Raw genomic sequence first — 16162 nt, forward strand, 5'->3', positions numbered from 1 at the left:
ATATTATATTTGTCTCTAAATCGGCGGTTCTCTATTTAAAGAAATATACATTAGATCAGATTTATATACGGTACACTTGGCATTACATTTTTATTCTCCCTTAACATGAATAAAAGTAAGGTATGCTCTGTAATTGAGAACTGCTTGTAAAAAACATATGGGTAGATTAAGCCAATATGTTTGTGTCCAAGAAATCTGAAGGAGCATCCCATCTCTCAGTTTCCCCAATTAGGTGTCAAGGGATAGGGAGCCTGGGCGTGCTAGTGGTAGGGACAACTCTTGGAAAGGGGATTCATTCTAAATATTTGAATCACCTATTAAAGGATAATTGGACACTGAATATGTAATAACTGTGATCAAACATAACTTTGAGAGGGGACACAAGTATTATATAAATTGCTGGTACTATGAAGAGTGGAAGAAAATGAGACATTAATTTTGATTAATTTCCATGGCCAACATGTCACATGGACTTAAAGGCAGTTTTTTTTATTGGGAGTGGCTTGGCGTGTTTGGGGAGTGGCTGGCTTGTTCGCACATTTGCCTTGTTCATCTGCGGGACAGTCAGGTCAGGCAGAGCGGAGGGCTGAACTTGGATATCCACTGTACTACATCGCGCTCGCTAATTGCTCCGTCTGTGGAGGGTTGTCCGCGGCTTGTGTTCCGAACCCAGCGCTCAGCAGAGGAGTCCAGGCGGACAGCGGGCTCCTGTTTCCTTTTCACTAACTAGTTCTCTAAGTTGTTGGAGCGATAAACTTCCGAGAGGAAAATGAGGCAAATCTGAGGTTGCGTCCGGTTTTGACTAAACTTTGCGCGTCTTTTTTGCCACTTTGTTACTGTTTTTGCTTATTTATTTATTTTTCCTGCGTGTGGAGGGGAGGGAGAAGGGGGTGGACTCGCGCTCAGTCGCCGGGTCTCGTGGCTTCTTTGTATACAGCAGCAGCAGCAGCAGCAGCTGTGTGTAAATGCATGTTGGTGCACAGCGTCCGCCGCTCTGCTCCGTGAGGGACAGCTTCCTGGGCTCCGTCCAACCTTCACGCAGGCTTCCTCCGAAATGAGGCGACTGAACCAGGCGTAGAAGAGGAATACGGAAACTTTACCTGTCCCCGCACCGCTGCCGTGGTTGTCTTCCGCGCTTTCTCTCCATCCATCCCTCCATCCCTCTCGCTCCCTCTCTTTCTCTCGAACTGAGCGCTTGGATAGTAAAAGCGGCAGAAACAAGCAGGCTACAACTGCGCGCAGCTGCCTCGCACGACATGGATGTAAGATTTTATCCGACTGCCGGAGGGAATTCTATCCCCGGAGATCCGTCAAACCTGGATTTCGCCCATTGTTTGGGCTACTACAACTTCAACAAGGTGAGAAATCCCGTTTTTTTTTTTTATTTATTTTGTGCGTTGTGTGGCCACGTTGGTGCTGAGACCATGAGTGCACCGGGTCGCGTTGATACAAGTGCAGTTAATTTGATCTGCCACTTCTTTTTTAGAAGTTGCTCATTGATCACTTCCCTCCCTCTTCAGAAACTTTTGTGCTTGCGCACTGCTAAAGGAAGCAGCAGGACAAGTGTAATGACGCAGTGTTACTTTTTGTGTTTGGCCCCATTGCACTACTAAACTCTGGCCACAGGGATATGATCCACAGTCATGGGCGCTGTTGCTTTTACGGTTTCATGTTTCTCTACATCAGTGAAGGATCATTGCATCAGCACCCTACATTACAGTTACAATGTGATGAAAAGAAGATACTCTGTATCAAGTGTCAAATGAACTGCTCTCTTTCATGACCCCCAGCATGATGCAACTAAATTGCATGGTATAGAAATATCTTTTTGCCCTTCAGCTATTCGGAGGGTGTCTAACTTGATGTTAGGAGTTGAACTGGGTTGCTGTTGGTGGGTTTTTGCATACACTGGTTTATATTAGCTATCGTGAATACGTTTATTGTGAGCAATACGCTTGTTGTGCTTTTATTTGACAAATATTATCAGGTTTAGTCTGGTTTGAGGGTTACATTCTGTAGAAAACAGTTTTAGCTACCTGGGTGGAATGTTCCAGTGTTTTATTTCATAATGTTTTATAAGTTATTCATATCCCTATGTATACACCGTTTTCAAATTAATTCCTCTTTTTATTGTGGTTTTAATTATCCCTGCTATTATCATGTTTGGAAAATATGGAAAAATCCAATTTCAAGATAATATATGCTTTATCTGCTAATAAAAAAAAGATATATATGATGGATGGAAAACATTAAGTCCAAAATTATTCATACCCTTAACAGATTCTGGTTTAGTGTAATATTTTATTTTAGAGTGGCCTGGCCATATTCCTCCTTTGATTGCACTATAGAATCTGTGAAGGGAGCTAAAGATGAGGGTGATGATATGGAGGGCATCCAACCTCCAAGACTTGGAGTTTAGCGTAAAAGATAAACTCTGGAAATACCAATGGAAACATGCAAAAATGCTTGTCAGCAGTTATAGGAAGGCTTTTATTAGTGTAATGACAGTAATGATTTTTTGAAATAAATTGATTATAAGGGTACAAATCATTTTTGACATACCGCGTTTTCATAAAATTCAAGTTAAAAACCTGCTTTTGTTTACCTTTTCCAAGTGTATTCTCCTTTGGCAGTGTTTTATATGTTTTGGGAGATGCTTACATCCCCCAACACATACTCTCACATAACACACACCCATGCACTACCCCCCACCCAAATCATTCAGCCCTTTTAGTGCAGCTCTGTTTGCTGTTCAAAACAGTTACCAGGTTTGTCTCACAGTTTCATCAGCTCTTTGTCGTGTGGCCAAGTTGTCATATGTGCTCAGTTTCATCATGTCTTCATCACCCTTGGAAAAACTTTTACCTACATTTCTTTGAATTGGTATGCAATTAATTCTCTCGGTCAAAAGATCTTTTTTTCTCTGTCTGTATCAGTAAGTGGCCACAATGCAAAGGGAAGGTGCTTATCCAGTATCTCTACTCAGTTACGCTGGTGAAGGAGGGATGAAGAGCACAAAGCGTGCGTTCATGGTAATGTACAATGCCATGGTAATGTTACGTCGGCTTGCTGAAAGGTAGCACAATGCAAAGCATCTAGTCATCCAAAACTGAAGCAGTACTTCTGTAAGCTATTTATAAGCTGTCAAAGCACCTTTTCTTGCAATCAACAGAACTTTAAACTAGTTTTCACAGTTCTGAATTGAAAACCTGCACAACTCTTTTAAAATTCAAGCTTGGGAAGTGTTCGGTTTTAATGGCAGCAGCGACAGAAGGGCCCAGAGGCACTTTGAAACATCAGAGATTCTTTTAAATTTACAGAAACATCCAGCCCGAATGGTACAAACTTAATTAGGTGCTGCAGTCATGACTAATGAAGCTGCTGATTTTTTTTGGCATGAAGATGAAGGGGAATCAGTGGTACTAGAGGGAACCATGTCACATCTTTACACAGCTTATTAATGCTCATATAATAAATTAAAAAGGAACAATTTTGTAGAACTAAACCCAGTATTCAAATGTAAAACTTGGGTTTTTCTTTCAAGTTTCAGATATGAACTAGTTTTTGTTGGCTGGCAAGATTTTCATAAGAGGGTTTATATATTCTGTACTAATTGAACTTCATATAAAAGAAATGCTCTCACCTTTGAGCTGGAAGTTATGTTGTTTTCAATTTATGTAAATACGACCTATTGTTCTCCTTACTCGGTTTACGCTTCTATGATTTGTATTTTTGTTTTCAAAAAGATATTATGACTGTCCTCTTACTATTTAATGTAATACGCAATATATACATGTCTTTAAACCTTTGGTTCTACTTTGTCTTAGTTGTTTTTCGAAATATGTTTATACAAAGCTGCTTAAGGTCTGTGGTTTTTTTTTTCTCGACAAACCTCTCTGTCACTCAAACACAAAGAGTTGGTGGGGGTTTGACTGTTTTTTCTTCAGAGCAAAATGGGCCTGACTTTACTGCTTCCATGAAAGAGACTCGGTGTTATTCTCATTTTTATGGCCATCTGGCTGTTTTTTTAACGGTTTTAATAATGTTTCAAATACAGTATCCATTTATTGCTGAGCTTTCATTAGCTTCAGGCTTCAAGAAATTACCAACAGATGTTTATACAAACTTTTCACCTGGACCGGTCTTCACTTTTCAGCTTTATTCGCAAAGCAAATGCCAGTACTACCAGGACAAAATAATTACTTTTTGTACTGAACTGCCCCACATTGTTTTAATGGCTTCACTGCGGAAGGAGACAGATGGAAACCCTGACAAACAGCTTATTGGCTTTAATAGAGTTGCAAATGTATTTACACCCATTGAACTTTTTCACATTTTGTCAATTGAGTGAACTTTATTGGGATTGTATGTGAAAGACCAAAACAACATAGTGCATAAGTGTGATTGCAAGAAATAAGATAAATATTCTTTGAGGCTTTTTACAAATAAAAATAATTCTGAGTGTACCATTAACCACATTCCAATACCCAGAAGTAAAATCCAATGCAGCCAACTGCCTTAAGCAATTAGTAATTATTTAAATAATGTGTAATTTAATATCAGTTAAAATGTGGCTGTTCTGTGAAGATCTTATAGGTTTTTTAGAGAGTAGCAGCGTGGTTTTCCTCAAACCATATAAGAAAACTCAGCAAACATATGAAAGAAAGCACTAAAATTAAAAGGACACTGGAACTAAATACATGCTTGTATTGAAAGAAAACTTGCAAGGAGCTGCAAAATAGTTGAGTCTGGAGCAGAGGTGCATCTTCTAACACTAAAGTTTGGGCCAGAGTTACAATAGAATGGTCTAGATCAAAGCATAATCATGAGTGAGAGGGAACCAGCCAAAGTCCAGACCTAAATCCAATTGAGAATATGTGGCAAGACTTAAAAAAAACAAAACAAAAAAAAAACAGCTGTTGACAGACAGTGTCTTTCCAGTTGTCTCAAACATGACATATTTTACAAAGAAGGACGGGGAAACATTTCAGTACCGCAATTGGCAAAGCTTGTAGAAATATATGTCACATGATTTGCTGGTAAAATTGCAATTGAGATTGTTTTCATTAAGTATTGATCCAGGGAGGTTAAATGTATTTTATCTGGGTTTATTAGAGAAAGGGTGGTTGAATACAATGACACACAGCTTGTCAAGCTATGTGTAAAAATAATTTTCCTTTAGGTCACAGTTATGGTCGTTGTGTTGGTCGCTAACATACAATAAAAATATACAGATATTTGTGGAACATGACAAAATGTGGAAAAATCAAAGCGACATATGTACTTTGTGTGGCACTGTATGTCCATCTTTTGGAGTCCTGCAATAATATTGTTGGTGCCCAGAGTTGTAAAGATCCGTGCAACTAGAATAAAAAGTTTGTGTAATTTTTCTTCTGCACAATTGCCTTTAACTGCAAACCATACCATTAAAGTTTTTACCCAGTGCCATCTTTGAACTAAGTCTTAACTTATAGCACTTTACAACTTCACATTTAAACAATCCTCTTTTATTGTATGGCCTTTATTAGCACCATGGTGTTTATCGTTCCCAAAAGTTCATTGAAAATACTTCTGATACTGTATAATTAACAGTAGTTGGAACAAAGGTGTAATTTCCACTAATCAGAAGGCACGCCACATTATCATCTCCATGTAAGACACAAATAAAAAACAGTTCATTACTAATTTATTTAAACTGAATATTTGCTGTGAAGTGTAAAAAGGTTGCACAGTAATACAAGTTCATTCCTTGCTATATCTTGCTTCTTTTTATTTTTTCTTTTAATATGAAATTTCTTTTCTTTTTTTCTAACCAAACACACAACATTTTCAACATTTAGCACATTCGTTGTGGACTGTTTTTTTGTAGGACTTTGTATGCTTTTGCTGCAAACACATACACTAGTTGCTTTTTTTGACAGCCTAGCAGGTCAAGTTGTGTTTCCTCTAGTGCTAAACTACAAAAAAACTGTTACGATTAGCGAACACAGGCATTATCCGAAGTAAGTAAATAAATAAAAATCTACTTTGGCTTGATAAGAAGTGTTTTCCCTGAAATTTTCCTGTAGGCAGTCTTCTTTTGTTCTTTGTTTATTTTCCCCCTCGTGCCACTTCCTTTCTTAACCAAATGTAGATAATGTTCTGTGGTTAATTTATTTATGATGTACTTTGCATTTTATTGTCCACTCACATATGCTATGAAGTATGAGGCTATGCTTTAAAATGACATGATGCATTTATCACATGGAGCTACTTGGACTGTAAATGTACTGTCTTCAGAACTGTGGGCCTTTTTGAGGGACTGATACATATGCGAGGGCAACTACGCAATTTAAGGACAAAAGTTGGGAGGGGCGTTGAGTGGAGGGTAGTGAGGTGAGTTACTGCACTTTCACATCATCAGACCCCTGGGCTAAAAGCTTTAAGGGTCCTCTTTTCTTTGCTGCTCCCCATGCTTCTGGAACAGGAAAGGGTTAATAACCTGCTCGACCGGGGGGCCATGTGCATCCTTCCAGTGTACACACCTGGTGCCGTTTCATCAGACACATTATAAACATATCCAAACACAATGTTTAAGAGTGTGTGCGTGCGTGTGTGTCGAGGAGGAGGATGGGTGTAGCCTCAGAGCTTATCCAGCTTGTCCAACTTAACAGTTGATGGATATGACTCCAAGGTGTGGGTTAAATGTTTAAATTTCCCAGAAAGGAAAAGCTGATGTGGTTTGCTGAGTCTTTTAATTGCAACTTGTCAGGAGTGTACATCAGCAGATTTATTAAACACCTAATTTTCCCACTGAGACAAGAGAGCATTATTTTTAGTTCAGCGTGTGCTCGCTACTCTGACATCTCTTCCTACAAGAAGGGCTTCTCTGTGCGGCAGACTAAACTACATCCATGTGTATATTCATTACATGTTCCCATTCTGAGTACTTTGAAGATTGGGCAGGTCTGTACCCCGGGTGGAGGCACACATAAGGTGAACCCTTTATCACTTTGTTTATACTTGTTAAATGCTACATATGTCTTTAAAGTTCTTATACGGAAACGATCAGATTTTTTTTATTAATAGTATGGAGAACTGCAGAAGATGTAAACCCATACTGCCTGCTTTGTTTATTAGGTGAATGTGACAAAGGCTGTGAAATCTTAGACAGATATTGGGCATTACCCAGATCAGCACTCATAAACCCTCACTATAATCATGCCATCACTGCTCATAAATCCTCTACATTACATTTCCTCATGCATTACTCACTGTGGTTCATTTAAGCAGACCTCACACTCTGAAGCTGGAGACATAAAGAGCTACCACATGGCTGAATGAGTTTACAGTTAACAGAAATCATTTTGGTTTTGTCAAATGTCCTTTGCTGGTAATCTCATGACTGGAAAATCTGCCATCATTTCATTTTCAGATTCTTATAAAGAATTGCCTATTACATTTCTGCATTCATCTCTCCTTCAGCTTGATGAAGAAGAGTCAGTATTATATGCTTCACTGTTGGTATTTCAGATGATGTGCAGTGGCATTTCTCCTCAAAACAGAGTTTGTGCAATGACATCCGAAGAGTTGAGTTTTGGTCCTACGTGACCTATATTCTCGGAACTAAGTTGTTTCGCAAGCAGTCAGAGGTCATAGGGACCTTTACTGTTGAGTACAATACTCATCGTTGTATGAGAAGAGAACTGCACATTCTAATTCAAGGTCTCTTCTACCTATATATTATGGCCACACTGGTGCTTAATAGATAATTCAGAAATTTTGAAATAAATCTGTAACCAATACTATGTGTATTTTACAACATTAAGACTTTGAGAGATGTTTAATTTTATCCATCGCAAGATACTTCTTATGTCATATTTTGGCACGAAACCAGCCAATAATAATTTGCACTGATACGGTTCGGGATTGCCTTCTAAATACTGACAGACATCAGCTGGTTTGTTCACTTTTCATAACATTTGCACTTTCTGTTTAATACTTATTCCACTTTTCATACATATTTTGTTTTATGAACAGTTTTGTCTAGATTTACTTGGGTTGTTACTGACATGATGTGGACTTCATGTGTTGGCATGTTCCATACATATTTTTTCTACTGTAAATGCTCACATTTTCACAAAGAACAAAAGGTTCCTCCTTTCCACAAACTGTAGACGTCAAATTGAGATGGGGTTCTCGTCTACGAGGCAGTAGCTACTGCTGTTCAGGTCACTGAAGAGGGGCTTAGTTTTAGGTTTTTATGATCTTTAAATGAGACTAAGATTCTACTTATAACAAAATAACAACAGCACTTGGCTTATGAGAGTTCTACTAAGCCATCTGGTCTGCATGTCACACAAATGAAAAAATAAATCTCTTGCTCTGGTTTATGTATGTGGCAAGGTTCTGCAAATAATCTCCAGAAGTAATTTTCAAGGAGACATTCATTTTTTAAATATTGTGTCAAGTTGAATCAAAGCAAATCATAGGCTAGTTTTATGTTTCCAATATGTTCTACTATTATGGTTATTTATGGCTTTGATAGCCTAAATCTTTTTGACTCAAAATACGAACTTTCCATGGCCACCAAGGAAATAAATCCCCACCCCTTTTACCCTGAATTAAGCAGTTTTCCAAAGGAGCGGTCAATCACTGCTGGTTGGCTGATTCAATAAGTGTTGTGCCCCCTTAGTGGTTAATGTTGCTGTTAAGACCCATTCGTTTTTAAAACTTTACAAAGTGTCAGTCATCCCTTGTTTCCGATATCTAATATCCAAACTGTGCTCTCAAACTGTATCACAACACTCTACTGTTTTCCTTTTAATTTAACTTAAGCTTTTGGCTCTTTTCAAGCAATGCAGACCACAGAAAGGTGTCGTCTTTCTCACACAGATGTGCATACTATTTTATTAGCATGCCGACATAAACTTATTGATTTTATTTTTATAATAGGCTATCTTCCTTTCTCTGTCCTGACTATTTATAGATATTTTTATTATTATTTTTTTTTGACTGAAGTCACGCAGATGACTTTTCTTTTAGATATTTAAGATTTTATTATATTAAAATTGTCTACCACAGATAGATTTTTCATAATTTCTATACTCAAACCTAGATGTGATTGAACTGAAACAGCCTTTTCGGTTCTTGCTCACTGCATCAATTCTCATTCTTGTAAATGTTCCTCTCCTAAGTATAGCACGGGCTGCAGGTGCGTAGTATTACATGTTACACAGTGTGATTAATTCTCTCTCTTTTTTTCTCTCTTACCCACCCCCTCCTACATCACACATTCCCATAATGCAGCGTGTTACCAGGTTGCACTAAGAGGGCCAACAATAGCAGCAGGTGTGCAAATATCCCTCAGACCCATTGGACAAAGAGCTTAAATAATGCGGGTAAACAAAACTTTTATTTGAATGCTCAAATAGACGGCATGTTGGAACAACTTGCCTCGGGGTTCAAGGAAGATTACCTTCAAACAGAGCTTGTTTATGACATGCACTGATGTATATGCAGCTGGGATAAGCAACCTTGTTCCTCTTTTTTTTTCTGTTTAATTTATTATTTGTGCATGGAAGTTAAGTCTTTTATTAATTCTAGCCAGTGCTCAGAAACAGGCTTGTGTTGCACTTAAGCCACAAAAACAAAGATTTCGGGCTTGGCTTAGACCCACAATCTAAAAATTTGACATTCTCTTAGACTCAAGGTTTGGAACTTGAGGCAAAGAATAATCTGCATCTCACGTCATGTAATTACGGAGGATAGCAAGCTGGGTAGTGTGAGTAAACCTACCAGCTTTAGTAAATGATTAATGCTGTGGTAGGGAAAGTATTTAATAATATCTGCAAAGTTTTTCAGTTTTAGTTTAATGCTAACATCGAGTTAGCATTTAGAGTAGTTAAGCAATAGTCCACAGCTTTGATAGAGATGTGCATATTCTCCTGTCAAAGAGTGTATTTCATTAATATACCAACAACAGTTGTGGACTACATACTATTACTTTTTCATAACAACCTGTTAGTCCTTGATTTTAGTGCCGAATTTTAGGTAGAATAGATGGCAAGCAGTTTATGTGAAAATTTTATTAGAGACTAGGCATGGGTCTATTCTTGGTTTCAAATATAACACACACACACACACACATATATAAAAAATATGTTGAAATAGCGTTGTGAAAGTACTGAAGTAAGTGTAAAAAAAGTATTCAGTAAGATGTCTATTCGAGTACAGGGTAAATAATCAAACAGCTGATGATTTCATATTCAAACAATATGTAATCGGACAGACAGAAATACAAGGTTATGTGCAAAGTCTGGTATTTTAAAGACAAAAAATACACTAAAGACAAAAGAAACACTTTTCTAAATGAATTCTATTCAACATTAAACTTGGAAGCAATACTTACAGCAATGAATGTATATACAGTATGTTAGAACAATTCAAAGTACTTCCACTAACAATATCTACTGTTTAGTGTATGTTCATTTGACCTCCAAATAAAGTCAGCAGATAGAACATAATGTTAAAATAACAAAGATTGTGTACAAATAAGAAGTCTCACTTTAACCTACATCTAGTTTTTTGTCTCTGGTGTATTTTTAGTTAAAACATGTATGTTCTTTATTTATGAAGTAACTCGCTGTAGGTAGAATTGCCAGAGTTTCACTCAAGTAAGAGTAGCGATACTTAGTAATAACGACTCAAGTAAAAGTAAAAAGTGCAGTGCAGTAAAACTACTCCTAAAAGTATTTTTTTCTGAAAAAGTTACTCAGGTAAATGTAACTGAGTAAATGTTGCGTGGAAACTAAAATCAGAGCTGCCCATAGCTCTCATTAAGGTAATGCTGTTTTAAAACTACTGTTGGCCATCTACTAACAAGTAAGGGTGTTAAGAACCTCACAATTCAAATTGATTTTGATTCTTTGGTTGACAATTATTTAAATGCTTTGATATTGATTTAAGATCAAGCAGAAGTATACAAAGTACCTTTTGCTAATTTTTGCATATTTATTCATTTTCCTGGCCATATGAAGAGTCATGGTAAGCATTACTTTATGATTGTATCCATTAACATTTTGGTGTAATAAAATATCCGACAGTAAAGCAATAGCAAAATAATGGTGGTGCTCAATATGGAGTACAAAAGTAAAAACACTGCAGTATATTAAAATTAATGTAAAGTGCATGCACATTTAAATGATTCTCCTTTCCTCTTGGGGAAAATCACAGTCGCCTTCTCCATTAATCCTAAGTCATTTATGACTTATGTCAACACTTTTGCTATATTGCTTCTTGTGTGGCTTTTGTGCAGGGGCTTGGTCTTCAGAACATTTGACACCGATGCCCATTTGTTAGACATGAAATGTCTCTGCTGACTTCAGTGACTCCAAAACTATTAGCCCTGTGTTCCACTTGGACTTCTGTCATGTGTTTGCATGTTATCATGGTGTATCGGGGTTTGAGAATGTGCACATCTTCTTAAAACCGTAATTTTCCATTACACTATATGGAGTTCTTACATAGAGTATTTCAGCAGTGTTGCCATGTCCGCTTAACATAAGTAACTTTGGGCTTGTTCATTTACACTGTTTACAAGGCAGCAATCGTAGAGCTGGTTGCTTGTTTCTTTTGCTAGAACGCCCAACACTGACTTAAAACCCTCTCTTACTCTCAGCATGTTTTTCAAGATACTGCTGCCTGGGCACAGAGGGATAAATATAATATGAATTCTTCTCATAAGCTCCCAGTGTCAATTAAAAGTTGGAAAAATTTATTATCCAGAACTAATACAACAATCCTCACAAACATGCAGGATTGCACACATTCGTCATGTGTGATGTGTGGGCGTGCAGCACCATTTGTGTGAAGACAAGTAATGTAGACTGAGTGGCAGCCGGTGGTTATTGGTTAGCATTACCTTCCCCGAGTGTCTTTATTTATCATCGGTTTAACGGTAGCAAAGCTAAGATTTTCATTTGCTGAATATGAGTTTGCGAAGCTAGCTTTTTGGTTAGCTTTACTCACCATTGTCCAAATGTCTGCTTTTGAAGGTGCTGACTTTACATTGCTGCTACACGCTTTGGTCGCCATGTTGCTTTAGTTAGTCTAGTGTGGCTTCCGTCTGTACGATTTTCTGTATTTATACTGAATTGGGAAAATATATTGCAATGCATTGATGAATCAATATTTTGACCTACCCCTACCAGCTAGATATTAATCTGTTTTAACTCAAGCAATTTTATGCTCTGCTACACTTTTGATTTATCTGTATGGCATTAAAAGAAAGATTTAATACAATTGTGTTTACACTCAAAGTTGTCATACACTGTGAATTTCATGTCGGCCCATGCCTATTAGAGGCTTAAAATATGAGTTGGATTTGCCCCTAAAAGACTTGACACACAGTCATCTAGTTCTCATAGGTATTTGGTGTGTCTGTTACTAAGTAACCTGTGACTAGAAAACATATTTTTCTGGTTCAGCCAGTCTATCCTTTAGTGGAGGAGAAACAGCTGTGTAGAAGAATGTGATCGCAGTCAAGTCTTGCTTTAATGCTGATGTTTACCAGAAGTGTATTGTTTGTGTAGAGCAACAGAAAAAGAATTTATTAACAATAACTAATTTGTCTTCTTTGTAACTCTCAACCCCCCTTCTTTCTGCTTTGTAAGGAATTTATCACCAGTTTTTACAACCTCTTGGCCCATTTCACTGCCGGAAAACTCTGGTGTTTGTGCAAACTGTGTAAACCTGACCACGAGGCACAACACACTGAACTTTTTCAATATTGATCTAGGATCGCAATCTCTTCCTAACCTCTAACCGAGAGCTTTTTTTACAGGTCCCTCAGCTCAGCCACAATGATGTTAAACATATTTGATTTGTCAGGACTGCATCTTTTAGGGAAAAACAAATGAAAAAGGTTCTCCTTAAAAAAGCAAAGAAAAAAAATACTTATTGTTCTTACATCATTCTTTTAGTTATAATTAGCCATCAGTTGCCCTTGGTAAGATGAGTTTGGCTCTCAACACTTTACTAAAGTAACACTGCTTTGAGATTTTCCATTTGATGAAAATCATGCAGTATTCATGAGGCTTTTCTAGCTTTTATTCAGTTACACAATCAAAAAGAACAATGCACATGGCCTCAGTGAAACCTCTTGCCAGATAATGAAGGTGCATTCCCTGAAACCCCGGCTTGGAGAATGAGTGAGGTTCATGAAATTCTTGAGCCAAATTCTTATATTTTGAAGAGCTGCGGTCAGGGCTTATTCACAGTGTGTCCTTGTTTGCTGTGTGTGTGTGTGTATGTATGTGGGTTTCTGTTGGCTTATGAACTCACACATGTGGTCATACTGTGGGATGGCAGAAGTTGAAATGAGATCAAGGTCTGTGAAGCCTCAGCTTTGGCATAGTTTCCTTGCCTGGACAGTCGCTCATGGTTATTTCAAATGACATTCTTTCCAGGGAAACCGATCTACCTTTGCAACACTAGAGGCACCGACTAGTCGTGTAATTTTTAGTACATGTACAACCTTGGGGAAAAGGGTCCTTTCCTAAATAAGTGTCACCAACATTTTTTAACCCCCCCTACTTGAAAACAGAAGAAAAAAAACTGAATGATCCTTCTGTTTCAAAGGCATTACTGGCAGCTGATTAAAGTATTAGGTTGGAGGTAACCAAGGTTAACTGTCTGTAATGAAACACTTTGAAAATAATGACACAGTGCATGGTTTTATGAAGGCTTCTGGTGGCTCAACTCAGCAGTGCTGACCTTCAGTAGTTCCACAAGCTAATCGGAGCGATCCTTCTGCATCCACATGCTTTTTAGACTCCATTAGGTTCTGGTATGCGTCCAAAAGAGTAAAACTATCTGTTTTTTTTTTTAACTATGGTTGTGTCACTAAGGTGTCACCCATATTAAAGCGCTGCCTGTCTAATCAGTACTTTGATATCTTTACATATACAAAGGCCTCTTACCGGTGTCAGGCTATACCAAGGTTTTTATAAAGTAAAGACTTCCAACCTGCTAAAAGTGTGATGTCCCTACATTGTAAAGTATTTATTATATATTGTCTGAGAAAGGGGTGGTTTTACCAGAGTTTTTTGTAGCTCTATAGAGCAGTGATACCCCTCCATCACCTGTTGCTTTGCACTGCCGATCAGCTGGCTATATGATTTTTTTTTCTCCTTATAATTGAAGAAAAAAATGGCCTCTTAATTCAAATACCATGAATATTTTATTCATTGTTGTAAAAAACACAGACTGTCCCGATGTGGTAACTGAAGCAATACCGCCACCCGTCACTCTTTTCAAAGTAATGCTATTTTAAAACTACAGTTGGCAAGCTGCTAGCTGGTTGGCCAGCTGTTTTAAATCAAATTAGTCACATCATGTTCTATATTTTAGCTTTATATATTTTTTCTTAATACAGTGATACATTGAAACAGAGGTATTTTTACTCAATGTTATCTAAGTGTAAGAATCCCATATTTGGCCTGTTTTACCATACATCACTCTAACATTGCAGTCAACTGAAACTCAAATCTAAAAGACAAAAAAAATGTTTCCACAAGAGAATACTATATTGTGTTTCTAATAAAACTTCGTGAATAATGTTTATTCAGTACTTATTTCTAATGTAGGGCATATGGACAGTTATGAAAATTAAATAAAAATGTACTTATATAGCGGCAGTTCACAACACTCAAGGCACTTTACAATTTCTGCTGCTTGCCACACCAGCTCCCTGTCAATCTGGAGCAGAGCGGATCGTTCTGGCAGAAAGTCAGTTAATGAAAAGCAAAGTGGATCTGTTCAAGTTTACAAGTAAATGTGCAAAGTTTGGATTGCATTTTACTCGAAACATCAATACGTATGTAATAAGATATTATGTTACTTTAAGTGTTACATACAGTTAATCAGTGGCTGTACTAAAAATGAACATTGACTTAAAAAAATCTGAAAAACTAAGTATTTGTACTCACTCATCATAGATCCAAAGAAAACAAGGTAATTAGATAAAAAGCAGGCATGTGAGACGTGGGTAGTACTGGACAAATAACAAGTTTACTGGTTAATTGTTCTGGTTTATAAAGCCTACAAGTACACTACTATTGCGCGATGACACAATCCTCACGTGATCCGAGTCCAACCACACAGAGGCGGTTAGCTCGGAAACACTCCAGGTGTAATGGGGTGTCTGCCAGAAAGCATGGCACAGCCGCACCATGGCGTTCCACATTCAATGGAAGCCTGGGGGTTAGCCTATGGCAGTATTATTATCGAGATAGCAGGGAGTATTAAACCTTAAAATCAAAGTTTCCTAGGAATTGTAAGAGTAAGCAGTTTATTTTTGTCATACTAAGGAGTGAGAGAGGTATACTGGTAAAGTGTTTACTTTTAATTATCAATTTAGCTGCTTGGATTTTCTATTTGTAAACTGCTGATAATAGCTTTTTATAACGAGGTCTGTGAGGATTTTGCTAATCATTGCTATTTTGGTGCTGTGTAGGTGGGCTCGGCTCCTAGCAGAGGTGCATGCATGGAATAGGCTGGGCGATCCAGCCATTATTGGACGTGCCGAGGCAAACTCTTTAAAAAGCATGGTTATATTAGCCGTGTGCCTCCATTTAATTATGATGAACATGCATGGCCATACATTTATAGTGAGATAAGCAATTCTGTGGTCCTCATTGCTATTGACATAACTGACAAGCAAAGAGGCAGCCCAATGTACAACATCACCATTGAAGTTTGCTTACATTTTCAGAAGAGTGCATCCCCAACAGGAACTAATTAACTAATAAAAATAATTGCCAGTTTCTTTCATTCATCACTACAGCCTCTCATAACAAGCCAGCTTCAAGCAAAAAGAACAAAGTCATACATAAATCAAAGTAGTTTCCTTTGCCAAGCCAAAACCCCCTGGGAGGCACCTTGGTGCTTAATTAAAATCCAGAAGGATCATGTTTTAAGTTTAGGTGAGCAAGCCCTGAATAACAATGACAAACAACACTCCAGAGCATTAGTTGTGTAGATGGAAGAAAATAGCTGTATCTTTGTTTTGTTTTTCTTTCTCCGGTACAAAATAAATGAGATTTAATGTGAAGGAAGAAATCTGTTTTCAGAGTGATGTTGCAAAAGGACTCTTGTGAAAATAGTATGCTCTGTCTCCAAA

The 16162-nt window shown here is 37.6% G+C and overlaps 1 protein-coding gene across 1 annotated transcript in view; it reads left to right on the top strand.

Moving 5' to 3' along the window:
- The first annotated feature begins 534 nt into the window (after nt 1-534).
- tox3 (TOX high mobility group box family member 3) overlaps nt 535-16162 on the top strand; it is a 54622-nt gene continuing 38994 nt past the window's right edge. The window contains exon 1 of the mRNA XM_012880208.3: nt 535-1358. Coding sequence (XP_012735662.1) covers nt 1257-1358 — 102 coding nt within the window. The 5' untranslated portion in view covers nt 535-1256. The remainder of the gene's footprint in view (nt 1359-16162) is intronic.

This window comes from Fundulus heteroclitus, chromosome 4 (genome assembly GCF_011125445.2).
Source record: "Fundulus heteroclitus isolate FHET01 chromosome 4, MU-UCD_Fhet_4.1, whole genome shotgun sequence".
Taxonomy (NCBI): Eukaryota; Metazoa; Chordata; class Actinopteri; order Cyprinodontiformes; family Fundulidae; genus Fundulus; species Fundulus heteroclitus.